Source organism: Salvelinus fontinalis, chromosome 2 (genome assembly GCF_029448725.1).
Source record: "Salvelinus fontinalis isolate EN_2023a chromosome 2, ASM2944872v1, whole genome shotgun sequence".
In the NCBI taxonomy this organism is placed as follows: domain Eukaryota; kingdom Metazoa; phylum Chordata; class Actinopteri; order Salmoniformes; family Salmonidae; genus Salvelinus; species Salvelinus fontinalis.
The window spans coordinates 64047973-64063177 of record NC_074666.1 but is presented as its reverse complement, the minus strand read 5'-3'; the positions used below and the strand labels follow the sequence as shown (position 1 = coordinate 64063177).

The 15205-nt window shown below is 44.6% G+C and overlaps 1 protein-coding gene across 3 annotated transcripts in view; it reads right to left on the bottom strand.

Moving 5' to 3' along the window:
- The window catches only part of LOC129823229 (AP-2 complex subunit alpha-2-like), a 53524-nt gene that overhangs the window by 18671 nt on the left and 19648 nt on the right, over nt 1-15205 (bottom strand). For all 3 annotated transcript variants that reach the window (XM_055882114.1, XM_055882130.1, XM_055882120.1), the window contains exons 3-8: nt 11295-11488; nt 10813-10942; nt 9904-10005; nt 9502-9761; nt 1395-1563; nt 1122-1259 (exon numbers count right to left, since the gene is read on the bottom strand). In XM_055882114.1, coding sequence (XP_055738089.1) covers nt 1122-1259; nt 1395-1563; nt 9502-9761; nt 9904-10005; nt 10813-10942; nt 11295-11488 — 993 coding nt within the window. The remainder of the gene's footprint in view (nt 1-1121; nt 1260-1394; nt 1564-9501; nt 9762-9903; nt 10006-10812; nt 10943-11294; nt 11489-15205) is intronic.

Genomic DNA, 15205 nt, shown 5'->3' with positions numbered 1-15205 from the left:
AAAGGGGGAGGCTTGCAAGTCGAAGAACACCATCCCAACGGTGAAGCACGGGGGTGGCAGCATCATGTTGTGGGGGTGCTTTGTTGCAGGAGGGACTGGTGCACTTCACAAAATAGATGCCATCACGAGGGAGGAAAATGATGTGGATATATTGAAGCAACATTTCAAGACATCAATCAGGAAAAGCTTGGACGCAAATGGGTCTTCCAAATTGACAACGACCCCAAGCATACTTCCAAAGTTGTAGCAAAATGGCTTAAGGTCAACAAAGTCAAGGTATTGGAGTGGACATCACAAATCCCTGACCTCAATCCTATAGACAATTTGTGGGCAGAACTGAAAAAGCATGTGCGAGCAAGGAGGCCTACAAACCTGACTCAGTTACACCAGCTCTATCAGGAGGAATGGGCCATAATTCACCCAACTTATTGTGGGAAGCTTGTGGAAGGCTACCCAAAACATTTAACCCAAGTTAAACAATTTAAAGGCAAATGTTACCAAATACTAATTAAGTGTATGTAAACTTCTGACCCACTGGGAATGTGATGAAATAATTAAAAGCTGAAATAAATAATTCTGTCTACTATTATTCTGACATTACACATACTTAAAATAAAGTGGTGATCCTAACTGACCTAAGACAGGGAATTTTTACTAGGATTAAATGTCAGGAATTGTGAAAAACTGAGTTTAAATGTATTTAGCTAAGGTGTATGTAAACTTCCGACTTCAACTGTATGTCAGTCTCTGCAATAGTGTGTGGTTTCATAGTAGCGTGCCCAGCCATTCACGGTGGGAATGATTGAAGTGCAACGAGCAAGGGCGGCCTTTTCCCATGATCTAGTTTAATTTTATCTTTTAGATTCTAATCATTTTTATTTCGATTAAGGTTAACCACATTATAATGATTTTGAGACAAAGACGATATCATATATGTATATTTTTTTTGAATTTTACAAATTCTCCCACGACACAATTTTCACATCAGGTGACCCAGTTTTGGGACCGCTGGGTTACACACTATAACACAGACACATAAGCGCAAAGACACACATGCAGGCAGAAACCCAGAGGCACTCAGAGGGGGAAAACATACAATATACACACAAGCAGACGCGTACCATCTCCTCTCTGATGGAGTAGTCGGCTGTCTCCAGGTAGCTGAGCATCTCTGCAACGATCTGCTTGGCGTTGCTACGGTCACACATGGCGTAGAGCAGGTCAGCAGCCCTCTGGCGAACACTCACATCCCTTTCAGTCTGGAGAGAAAAAAATAAGATATAAAATGTGTTACAAACACTAGCAAAGTACTTAAAACAAAGTGTTAATTTAAAAAAAAGCAGTGTCTCGTCTGAACAGAGTGTGCGTGTAACGTGTGTTTGACAGAGACAGACCTTGAGTGCGTTGATGACGGTCTCGATGTGGGTCTTGACGGCCTCATGGGAGAACTCAGAGCTGGCCAGGGTACACATGCTCTCCAGAGCCAGGTAGCGCAGGTTGGTCTCTCTGTGCTGCAGGAACTGACCCAGCTGGTTACAGGCACGCACCAGCAGGTTGGGCTCACTGGAGAGGGGGAAGTAGGAGGAGGGAGAAATTAAGAGTAAGCCACACCATAATCAAATCAAACTTTATTTGCCACATGCGCCGAATACAAGTGTAGACTTTACCGTGAAATGCTTACTTTTTATTTACCAAGTAGGCAAAAAAAAAAAGTAATAATAAAAATTAACCGAATAAGAATAACAATAACGAGGCTATATACAGGGGGCACCGGTACTGAGTCAGGTTTGCAGGGGTACAGGCTAGTTGAGGTAATCTGTACATGTAGGTAGGGAAAAGTGACTATGCATAGGTAACAAACAAACAACGAGTAGCAGCAGTGTACAAGAGGGGGGGGGGGGGGTCAATGTAAATTGTCCGGTGGCGATTTTTATGAATTGTTCAGCAGTCTAATGGCTTGGGGGTAGAAGCTCGAGGAGCCTTTTGGTCCTAGACGTGGCGCTCCGGTACCGCTTGCCATGCGGCAGCAGAGAAAACAGTCCAATTGCCATTCTTTAGGTTTAGGATGAAAAAGAGAGAAAGAGACAGAGAGAGAGAGGGAGAGAGTAGAAAGAGGAATATACCGTGTGTGTGTGTGTGTGTGTGTGTGTGTGTGTGTGTGTGTGTGTGTGTGTGTAAAAAAGTATTCCACATTATGTTGTGTTACAGGCTGAAAATGTATAAAATATATTTCTCTCTCACCCATCTACACACAATACCACATAAAAAACAGTGTTCAATAAAGTATTCAAAACATGTTAGAATCACCTTTGGCATTGATTGCATCTGTTAGTCTTTCTGGCTAAGTCTCTAAGAGCTTTGCACACCTGGATTGTACAATATTTACACATTATTATTTTTTAATTCTTCAAGCTCTGTCAACTTGGTTGTTGATCATTGCTAGACAGTCATTTCCATAAATTTTCAAGCCGATTTAAGGCAAAACTGTAACTAGACAACTCAGGAACATTCAATGTCATCTTGGTAAGCAACTCCAGTGTATATTTGGCCTTGTGTTTAGGTTATTGTCCTGCTGAAAAGTGAATTTGTCTCTCAGCGTCTGTTGGAAAACTGAACCAGATTTTCCTATAGGATTTTGCCTGTGCTTAGCTCTATTCCATTTATTTTTATCCCCCCAAAACTCAGAGTCCTTACCGATGACAAGCACACCCATAACATGATGCAGCCACAACCATGCTTGAAAATATGGAGAACGGTACTCAGTAATGTTGGATTTGCCCCAAACACAACGTTTTTGTATTCAAAATTTCAAAATTCAAAATGTATTGGTCACATAAACGTGATTAGCAGATGTTATTGCGGGTGTAGCGAAATGCTTGTGCTTCTAGCTCGGACAGTGCAGTAATATCTAACAAATTACACAACATATACCCAACACACACAAATCTAAGTAGGAATGCATTAAGACTATATACACATTGACGAGCGATGTCAGAGCGGAACAAACTAGGATACAGTAGAATACAGTATATAGAGTTGAAGTTGGAAGTTTGCATACACCTTAGTCAAATACATTTAAACTTTTCACAATTCCTTTCATTTAATCCTTTCATTTAATCCTAGTAATCCTAGTAAAAATTCCCTATCTTAGGTCAGTTAGGATCATCACTTTATAAAAAAAAAATGAAATGGCAGAATAATAGTAGAGAGAATGATTTATTTCAGCTTTTATTTCTTTCATCACATTCCCAGTGGGTCAGAAGTTTACATACACTCAATTAGTATTTGGTAGCATTGCCTTTAAATTGTTTAACTTGGGTCAAACGTTTCAGGTAGCCTTCCACAAGCTTTCCACAATAGGTTGGGTGAATTTTGGCCCATTCCCCCTAACAGGGCTGGTGTAACCGAGTCAGGTTTGTAGGCCTACATGCTCGCACACACTTTTTCAGTTCTGCCCACAAATTTTCTATAGGATTGAGGTCAGAGATTTGTGATGGCCACTCCAAAACCTTGACTTTGTTGTCCTTACGCCATTTTGCCACAACTTTGGAAGTATGCTTGGTGTTATTGTCCATTTGGAAGACCCATTTGCAACCAAGCTTTAACTTCCTGACTGATGTCTTGAGATGTTGCTTCAATATAACCACATAATTTTCCTCCCTCATGATGGCATCTATTTTGTGAAGTGCACCAGCCCCTCCTGCAGCAAAGCACCCCCACCACATGATGCTGCCACCCCCGTGCTTCACGTTTGGGATGGTGTTCTTCGACTTGCAAGCCTCCCCCTTTATCCTCCAAACATAACGATGGCCATTATGGCCAAACAGTTCTATTTTTGTTTCATCAGACCAGAGGATATTTCTCCAAAAAGTATGATATTTGTTCCCATCTGCAGTTGCAAACCGTAGTCTGGCTTTTCGATAGCGGTTTTGGAGCAGTGGCTTCTTCCTTGCTGAGCGGCCTTTCAGGTTATGTAGATTTAGGACTCGTTTTACTGTGGATATAGATAATTTGTACCGGTTTCCTCCAGCATCTTCACAAGGTCCTTTGCTGTTGTTCTGGGATTGATTTGCACTTTTTGCACCAAAGTACGTTCATCTCCAGGAGACAGAATGTGTCTCCTTCCTGAGCGGTATCACGGCTGCGTGGTCCCATGGTGTTTATACTTGGGTACTATTGTTTGTACAGATGAACGTGGTACCTTCAGGCATTTGGAAATTGCTCCCAAGGATGAAGACTTGTGGAGGTCTACAATTATTTTTTGAGGTGTTGGCTGATTTCTTTTGATTTTCCCATGATGTCAAGCAAAGAGGCACTGAATTTGAAGGTAGGCCTTGAAATACATCCACAGGTACACCTCTAATTGACTCAAATGATGTCAATTAGCCTATCAGAAGCTTCTAAAGCCATGACACCATTTTCTGGAATTTTCCAAGCTGTTTTAAGGCACAATCAACTTAGTGTATGTAAACTTCTGACCCACTGGAAATGTGAAACAGTGAATTATAAGTGAAATAATCTCTGTAAACAACTGTTGGAAAAATGACTTGTGTCATGCACGAAATAGATGTCCTAACCGACTTTCCAAAACTATAATTTGTTAAAAAGAAATTGGTGGAGTGGTTGAAAAATTTGTTTTAATGACTCCAACCTAACTGTATGTAAACTTCAACTGTACATATGAGATGAGTAATGCCAGATATGTAAACATTATTAAAGTGACTAGTGTTCCATTCTTAAAGTCATTTCTAGTCTATGCCTACAGGCAGCAGCCTCTAATGTGCTAGTGATGGCTGTTTAACAGTGTGATGGCCTTGAGATATAAGCTGTTTTTCAGTCTCTTGGTCCCGGCTTTGATGCACCTGTACTGACCTCGCCTTCTGGGTGATAGTGGGGTGAACAGGCAGTGGCTCGGGTGGTTGATGTCCTTGATGATCGTTTTGGCCTTCCTGTGACATCGGCTGCTGTAGGTGTCCTGGAGGGCGGGTAGTTTGCCCCGGTAATGCGTTGGGCAGACCGCACCACCCTCTGGAGAGCCTTGCGGTTGTGGGCGGTGCAGTTGCCGTACCAGGCGGTGATACAGCCCGACAGGATGCTTTCAAATGTGCATCTGTAAACGTTTTAGGGTTTTAGGAGACAAACCACGTTTCTTTAGCCTCCTGAGGTTGAATAGGCTCTGTGTGCCTTCATCACCACACTGTCTGTGTGGGTGGTTCATTTCAGTTTGTCAGTGATGCGTACACCAAGGAACTTGAAGTTTTCCACCTTCTCCACTGCCGTCCCGTCGATGTAGATAGGGGGGTGCAACCTCGGCTGTTTCCTGAAGTCCACAATCATCTCCTTTGTATTGTTGACGTTGAGTGAGAGGTTGTTTTCCAGGCACCACACTCCCAGAGCACTCACCTCCTCCCTGTAGGCGGTCTCGTCATCGTTGGTAATCAAGCATACTACTGTTGTCGTCTGCAAACTTGATGATTGAGTTGGAGGCGTGTTTGGCCACGCAGTCATGGGTGAACAAGTAGAACAGGAGGGGGCTGAGCACGCACCCTTGTGGGGCCCCTGTGTTGTGAGGATCAGCGAAGTGGAGGTGTTGTTTCCTACCTTCACCACCCGGGGGTGGCCCGTCAGGAAGTCCAGGACCCAGTTGCACAGGGCGGGGTTCAGACCCAGGGCTTCGAGCTTAATGATGTGCTTGGAGGGTACTATGGTGTTGAATGCTGCGCTATACTCAATGAACAGCATTTATACATAGGTATTTCTCTTGTCCAGATGGGATAAGGCAGTGTACAGAGTAGTGGCGATTGCATCTACTCTGGATCTATTGGGGTGGTATGCAAATTGAAGTGGGTCTAGGGTGGCAGTAAGGTAGAGTTGATATGATCCTTGACTAGTCTCAAAGAACTTCATGATGACAGAGGTGACTGCTATGGGGCTATAGTCATCAAGCTCAGTTACCTTTGCCTTCTTGGGTACAGGAACAATGGCGGCCATCTTGAAGCATGTGGGGACAGCAGACTGGGATAGGGAGAGATTGAATATGCCTTTAAACACACCAGCCAGCTGGTCTGCGCAAGCTCTGAGGACGCGGCTTGGGATGCCGTCTGGGCCGGCAGCCTTGCGAGGGTTAATGCTTTTAAATGTTTTACTCATGTCGACCACGGAGAAGGAGAGCACCCAGTCCTTGGTAGCGGGCCGCGTCGGTGGCACTGTTTTATCCTCAAACCATGTGAAGAATGTGTTTAGCCTGTCCGGAAGCAAAACGTTGGTCTCGGTGACGTGGCTGGTTTTCCTTTTGTATTCCGTGATTGTCTGTAGACTATGTCTGTAGTCCCTGCCACATACGTCTCGTGTCTGAGCCATTGAATTGCTACTCCACTTTTTCTCTATACTGACGTTTAGCTTGTTTGATTGCCTTGCGGAGTGAATAACTACAGTGGCAAGAAAAAGTATATGAACCCTTTGGAATTACTTGGATTTCTGCATAAAATGGTCATCAAATTTGATCTGATCTTCATCTAAGTTACAACAATAGACAAACATAGTGTGCTTAAACTAATAACATACAAATTATTGAATACATCAATTAAACATTCACAGTGTAGGTTGGGGAAAGTATGTGAACCCCTAGGCTAACGACTTCTCCAAAAGCTAATTGGAGTCAGGAATCAGCTAACCAGTTCTTATAGCCTTCAGCTGTACCCTTATCCTACTCCTCCTCTGTTCCTCTGGTAATGTAGAGGTTGCCCCCAGCACCACACCTATTCCCAAGGTGCTCTCATTTGTTGACTTCTGTAACTGTAAAAGCCTTGGTTTCATGTATGTTAACAGCAGAAGCCTCCTCCCTAAGTTTTTTTTATTCACTGCTTTAGCACACTCCGCCAACCCTGATGTTCTAGCCGTGTCTGAATCATGGCTTAGGAAGGCCACCAAAAATTCTAAAATTTCAATCCCAAACTACAACATTTTCCGGCAAGATAGAACTGCCAAAGGGGACGGAGTTGCAATCTACTGCTGAGATAGCCTGCAGAGTTCTGTCATACTATCCAGGTCTGTGCCGAAACAATTTGAACTTCTACTTTTAAAAATCCACCTCTAAAAACAAGTTTCTCACCGTTGCCACCTGCTATAGACCCCCCTCAGCCCCCAGCTGTGCGCTGGACACCATACATGAATTGATTGCCCCCCATCTATCTTCAGAGTTCGTACTGTTAGGTGACCTAAACTGGGATACGCTTAACACATAGGTATAAACACTTATTGCACACAAGAGTGAGTTCCATTTTGACATTATGGGATATTGTGTGTAGGCCAGTGACACAATATCAACATTTGATCAATTTTAAATTCAGGTTGTAACAACAAATGTGGAAAAAGTCAAGGGGTGTGTGTGTGTGTGTACACACACCCAGAGTGTACAAAACATTAGGAACACCTTCCTAATATTGAGTTGCAGCACCACTTTTGCCCTCAGACCAGCCTCAATTTGTTGGGGCATGGACTTTACAAGGTGTACACTGAGTATACAAAACATTAGTAACACCTGCTCTTTCCATGACAAACTGATCAGGTGAATCCATGTGAAAGCTATGACCCCTTGATGTCACCTGTTAAATCCACTTAAAATCAGTGTAAATGAAGGGAAGGAGACAGGTTAAGCCTTGAGACAATTCAGACATGCCATTTGGAGGGTGAATGGGCAAGACAAAAGATTTGCATTTTAACTGGGTATGGTAGTAGGTGCCAGGAACACCGGTTTGTATCAAGAACTGCAACGCTGCTGGGTTTTTCACGCTCAACCATTTTCCGTGTGCATCAACAATGGCCCACCACGTAAAGGACATACAGCCAACTTGACACAATTGTGGGAAGCGTTAGAGTCAACATGGGCCAGCATCCCTGTGGAACTCTGTTCTGAGGGTACCTCAATATTAGGAAGGTGTATATATACATACTGAACAAAATATAAATACAAAGTGTTGACCCATGTGTTTCATGAGCTGAAAGAAAAGATCCCAGACATTTTCCATATGCACAAAAAATGTTGGGAACAAATGTGTGTACATCCCTGTTAAATGAGCATTTCTACTTTGCCAAGATAATCCATCCACCTGACAGGTGTGGCATATCAAGAAGCTGAATAAACTGCATGATCATTACACAGGTGCATCTTGTGCTGGGGACACTAAAAGGCCCCTCTAAAATGTGCAGTTTTGTCACACAAAAATGCTACAGATGTCTCAAGTTGAGGGAACGTGTTGCCAGAGAGTTTAATGTACATTTCTCTACCATAAGCCGCCTCCAACATTGTTTTAGACAATTTGGCAGTACGTCAAACCGGCCTCACAAACGCAGACCACGTGTAACCACGCCAACCCAGGACCTCCACATCCAGATTCTTCACTTGCTGGATCGTCCAAGACAAGCCACCTGGACAGCTGATGATTTGCACAAACAATTAATTTCTGCACAAACTGTCAGAAACAGTCTCAGGGAAGCTCATCTGCGTGCTCGTCGTCCTCACCAGAGTCTTGATCTGACTGCAGTTTGGCGTCGTAACAGACTTCAGTGGGCAAATTCTCCCTTTGATGGCCACTGGCACGTTGGGGAAGTGTCTTCTTTACAGAAGAATCCCGGTTTCAACTGTAACGGGCAGATGGAGGACAGCGTCTACGGCGTCGTGTGGGCGATATAAAGGTTGTGAACAGAGTGCCCCATGGTGGCGGTGGGGTTAGGTATGGGCAGGCATAAGCTATGGACAACGAACACGATGGCATTTTATCGATGGCAATTTGAAAACACAGAGATACCATCACCTCATGTTTCAGCATGATAATGCACGTCCCCATGTCACAAGGATCTGTACACAATTCCTGGAAGCTGAAAATATCCCAGTTCTTCCATGGCCTGTATACTCAGACATGTCACCCATAGAGCATATTTGGGATGCTCTGGATAGATGTGTACAACAGCGTGTTCCAGTTCCCGCCAATATACAACAACTTCGCACAGTCATTGAAGAGGAGTGGGACAACATTCCACAGGCCACAATCAACAGCCTGATCAACTGTATGCAAAGGAGACGTGTCGCGCTGCATGAGGCAAACGGTGGCCACACCAGATACGGACTGGTTTTCCGATCCACGCCCCTACCTTTTTTTAAGGTATCTGTGACCAACAGATGCATATCTGTATTCCCAGTCATGTGAAATCCATAGATTAGGGCCTAATGAATTTATTTCAATTTTCTGGTTTCCTTACATTAACTTTAAGTCAGTAAAATCTTTGAAATTGTTACATGTTGCGTTTATATTTTTGTTCAGTGTATATGTGATAAAGAGAGAAACAGAGAGAACGAGAGAGAGAGAGAGAGAGAATGAAAGAAGAAATACAGAGAGAGAGAGAGAGAGCTACTGAAAGTGTGAGAGGAAAAGAGATACAGAAAAAGCGAGAAAAAGACAGAGCGAGAAGATAGACACCTAGAGTGACAGACAGCCTCCTAACCTGTCGTAGTGGATGATGAGTGAGATGGCCTCGAACAGGATGGCGTTCTTGGCGTTGGAGTGCTGAACCTTTTTGGACTTGGGTGGTTCCTGGGCCTTGTTCAGAATGGTCTCCAGACACTCCACCAAGCGGCCCTTCACGGCGCCATCCTCTGGCGGGGGGTAGCACTGCAGCAGGCGAAGCAGTTTACAGGACAGCCACGGGGCCGGGACAAAGTAGTAGGTGTAGTCCTGCAGATCAGTGGAGGCCGATGACACAATCTGGAGAAGGAGAAGGGGAGAAGGAGAAAGAGAGATGGGTTGAGATCCTGGCGATAGAGACAGTGAGGCAAAGGGAGAATGGATCGCTGGACTGACATGCATGATTTTATAGGTATACACGAACACGTGCGCACACACACACCCTGCTCAGACGAGAAACAGCAAGGGACACACAGGTTTTGAACTCATCTGGGTTCTTCGAGCTGAGACAGGTGATGAGGGAGATGGCTGCCGTGACAACACCCTGCGAGAGAGAGAGAGAGAGACACAAGCTCATCATCAGAAACAACAGTAACACCTAAACGGCATAAACTTCAACCTTACAGTCTCAATAAAGTCAGTAGTTAGGTTCCAACATCCATACCAGCAACCGGATGCATACAGTTTTTAGGCGAAATGGAAGAGAGCCTGTTGCGTTCAACATCAGCTTTTGACATTAACAAGGCGACACTCCATCTTAACTCCTCCTCCACATTTCCTGGATTGTTTGAACAGTGCAGAAGATAACGTCCCCTAACAAGTTTTTTTTCTCTCGTCAAGACCAGTATTCTGAGGCATCTATTTTCAGGCATTTACTTTACGTTAGGTTACTCTGGCTGTGTTTAGACAGGAAGCCCAAATCTGATCTTTTTTCAGCAATTTGTCTTTTGACCAATCAGATAAGCTCTGAAAAAGATCGGATGTGATTGGTAAAAAGAGTAATTAGTGGGGGTAAAAAATCTGAATTGGGCTGACTGTGTAAACACAGCCTAATAGTGATATTCTAAACTAGTGTGGATAATGTAACAGAGCTAGCTAGCACCACCTATTGGCCTGGAAGATAAATGCACTAGCATACCTGATAAATCAGGGGTGTATTCCTTAGTGCAACAAACTGCTTTGCAATGGAAAACGTATTGCAATGAAAGCAAATGTTTTGCTACAAAAGCAAATGTTTCTAATTAGACAATTCAGTTTAGTCGCTCCCAGTTTTTACTGTTGGCTTCCTAGTGAATACACCCCAGGTGTGCTAGTGCTGGATTAGAGCAGAAATGTATGGCCCGTCTCTCACCATGTGCTGGTCGTTGAGGAGGTGCACCACCCGGGAGGTCCACTCCCCCATCAGAACCAGGTCTGGGGAGGCCTTGTACAGACGCAGAAGACACAGGGCAGCAGACTGCTTCACACTGTCCATGGTGTCCCTGGCAATCACATCACAAACAACCCAATGCTCACTATAAAGGACTACCAGTCTCCAACAACTCTGGTCCTGGAAAGATATTGTCTGTACCGCAGATTTTGTCTAATCATGCTGTTATAGCATATTAATACAAAGAAAATCATGTCCTATCCGTGTCCTCAGTTCCCCTCCCCTTTCCTCCAATTCCCTCTCCGGTCTCCTCACCCTCCCTTCCCTTCATCCATCCTTCTCTTCCCAACCTCTCCCTTTGACAAATGTTGTTGTAAAAAGGCCGATAAGAATACCATTTGACTGACTAATTGCTCTCTCCCTCTCCCTCATTACTCCTCCCTCCGCAACCCCTCCATTCTTACCCGGCCACCAGAATGCGTGGGATCTCTCCAGCAAAGGCCTCGGCCATCTCACGGCTACCCACGTTGGCGATGCAGTGCAGGGCCAGGCACATGAAGGTGGGGTTGCGGCTAGACAGGTCGTTCTTGATGGCGTTGTTGATGAGGCGGATAAGCTCGCTGTTGCTGTTCACCAGCACTGAGATGAACAGGTAGCCCTGAGAGGGGAGAGAGAGAGGGAGGGAGGGAGAGAGAGAGGGAGGGAGGGAGGGAGATCAGGCAATAATATTGTATTTGTATAGCCTTTTTACAACAACATTTGACACAAAGTGGTTCACAGTAACCCGACAAGCAGCAGCACACTGGCAAGGTAAAATGTGTTAATTCCTAAAAGGAAGAAGCCTTGAGAGGAACCAGACTCAGATGGAGGGAGGGAGGAGAGAGGGGTTGAGGCGATATATTGAAGGGATGAAGTGTAGGGGACAGAGGATGCAGGATGGAGGGAAAGGAGGGAGTTGCGTCATCGGAAGAGAGGTGAATATGATGAAAAGTGGAAGAGCGGGCGGGGGAGTGAAAGAGGAAACGTGTGTTGGGAAGCAGAGACAGAAAGAAGGGAAGGAGGGGAAGGGCGGAGAAAAAGGAGAGAGAAAGTGAGCTGTAGGGAGTGATGGCAGGACGCATTGTGGAGGGTTCAACCCTCCCTACAGTATTCGGCTGCGTCCCAAATGGCACCCTATACCCTATGGGCCCTGGTCAAAGGTAGTACACTATATAGGAACGCATTTGAGACACTCTTTCATGTGGCTGAGACTCAGAGACGGACTGGGCCATCATTACGATGCAGTCTCACAGCCTGAGCCTGAATTGTGGCTGCCTTCCACTACCTCTCACATCATATTCCTTCCATAACACACTCATTCCCTTCGGAAAGTATTCAGACCCCTTTACTTTTTCCACACTTTGTTAGGTTACAGCCTTATTCTAAAATGGATTTTAAAAATAAATCCTCAGCATTCTACACACAACACCCCATCATGACAAAGCAAAATCAGAAATACCTTATTTACATAGGTATTCAGACCCTTTGCTATGAGACCCAAATTGAGCTCAGGCGCAACCTGTTTCCATTGATCATCCTTGAGATGTTTCTACAACTTGAATGGAGTCCACCTGTGGTAAATTCAATTGATTGGACATGATTTGGAAAGGCACATACCTGCCCATATAAAGTCCCACAGTTGACAGTTCATGTCAGAGCAAAATCCAAGTCATTAGTTTGAAGGAATTGTTCTTTCGAGCTCCAAGACAGGATTGTGTCGAGGCACAGATCTGAGGAAGGGTACTAAAAAGATTCTGCAGCATTGAAGGTCCCCAAGAACATTGACTTCCATCATTCTTAAATAGATCAAGTTTGGAACCACCAAGACTCTTCCTAGAGCTGGCCCCCCAGCAAAACTGAACAATTGGGGAGAATGGCCTTGGTCAGGGAGGTGACCAAGAACCCAATGGTCACTGACAGATCTCCAGAGTTCCTCTGTGGAGATGGGAGAAAGGCACTTAAAGGACTCTCAGACCATGATAAACAAGATTCTCTGGTCTGATGAAATCATGATTGAACTCTTTGGCCTGAATGCCAAGCGTCACATCTGGAGGAATGGACATCGGGTGGTGTAGGTGTCCTGGAGGGCGGGTAGTTTGCCCCCGGTGATGCGTTGTGCAGACCTCACTACCCTCTGGAGAGCCTTACGGTTGTGGGCGGAGCAGTTGCCGTACCAGGCGGTGATACAGCCCGACAGGATGCTCTCGATTGTGCATCTGTAAAAGTGTTTTTGGTGACAAGCCGAATTTCTTCAGCCTCCTGAGGTTGAAGAGGCGAAGCTGCGCCTTCACCACCATTTCAGTTTGTCCGTGATGTGTACGTTGAGGAACGTTAAACTTTCCACCTTCTCCACTACTGTCCCATCGATGTGGATAGGGGGCTGCTCCCTCTGCTGTTTCCTGAAGTTCACGATCATCTCCTTTGTTTTGTTGACATTGAGTGTGAGGTTATTTTCCTGACACCACACTCCGAGGGCCCTCACCTCCTCCCTGTAGGCCGTCTCGTCGTTGTTGGTAATCAAGCCTACCACTGTAGTGTCGTCTGCAAACTTGATGATTGAGTTGGAGGCGTGCATGGCCACGCAGTCATGGGTGAACAGGGAGGACAGGAGAGGGCTGAGAACGCACTCTTGTGGAGCCCCAGTGTTGAGAATCAGCAGAGTGGAGATGTTACCTACCCTCACCACCTGGGGGCGGCCCGTCAGGAAGTCCAGGACCCAGTTGCACAGGCCGTGGTCGAGACCCAGGGTCTCGAGCTTAATGACGAGTTGAGGGTACTATGGTGTTAAATGCTGAGCTGTAGTCGATGAACAGCATTCTTACATAGGTATTCCTCTTGTCCAGATGGGTTAGGGCAGCGTGCAGTGAAGAGGGGAGAAACTCCCCAAATACAGGTGTGCCAAGCTTGTAGCGTCATTCCCAAGAAGACTCGATGCTATAATCGCTGCCAAAGATGCTTCAACAAAGTACTGAATACTTATGTAAATATGATATTAACTTTTTTTTTTTTTATTAGCAAAAATTTCCCAAACCTGTCTTTTGCTTTCACATTATGCTGTATTGGGTGTAGATTGATGCGGGGAAAACATTATTTAATCCATTTTAAATTCAGGCTGTAACATAAGAAAATGGGGGAAAAGTCAATGGTCTGAATACATTCCGAAGGCACTGTATACAGCAGTTTTCAAAGGAAACAGCCTTAAACTTAAACTAACCAGTTATATAAAAGAAAACTTGTTCCCAAATGTGTTACTTGATTGTAATAGAATTAAGTATTTCTACATATCTATACACCCATCTATCCATTCACTCATCCCTCCCTTAATTAGCCAGACACCCTCTCCTCAGACAGAAAACACTCTCAGCCATTACACAGCAGAATAAGCTGCAGAGGAGAGGCATTTCATTTTGTTGAGCAGCAGCATAGAAAGACGTGACCCAGAATGTTTGGAGTGTATTGTGACTGTAGGCTAATGTACTCAAATGCTAAATATGGTCCTGATTGAGTGAATTGCTATGCTGTTGGGGGCCTAATGCTCGTCTCCTGTGTCACTATGGCTACGTCCCGATTCTCCACTCTTTTCCAGAAATGTGCACTTGCACACTCCCCGTCACTGATTTAAAAGCATGGAATTGGTATAAGCATTGGCTGGAGGGAGTTTCCACTATTGTCAAATCCATGTGAGAAACTGTGCAATTGCACACTTCGGGAGAAGGGTAGAGAATTGGGACTTAGCCACGTTTTGTTTCTAATGCTGTCAAGCCATATATTTAGAGAGTTAGAGAATTAGATTCCAAACTACTTGTCATGAATTGATCAATTTAATGTTCAATGGTGCAAACACGGCAGAACTCCCTACAGAACTCTGTCGACTAGTGCCTCCCACTGGCTGCCACTTAATGTATGTTCTACTTTGACGAGGGTGAGAAAGTTCAATACCACTTCATTTGTAGTGATTGCTATCACAGGCTTACATAATACTGTCATTGGAATGACAGTGTGTTAGGGGCCTACATATATCGTCACTGAATTGATATTGGCCCAACCTTATGCATCTGAAGGCCTTATTACAAGGCTTCATTATGCCTCATAAGATATGCTTTGTGAGTCTTTACATGCAACCACAAATGATCATTATCAAGGTTATTCACTTCGATTATTGATCAAATTGAGTGATGCTTTGATAAAGATGAGTATTGTGCACTCTAAGAAGGTTCTGACTGACCTACTTGGATGCAAATTATTAGTCATATTTTCCCTAGGCTACATGATGACAGATATTTGCATAGCTTTATTAACAGAAGAAGGATTCTGCCACTATACTCTCTTCTCTCTC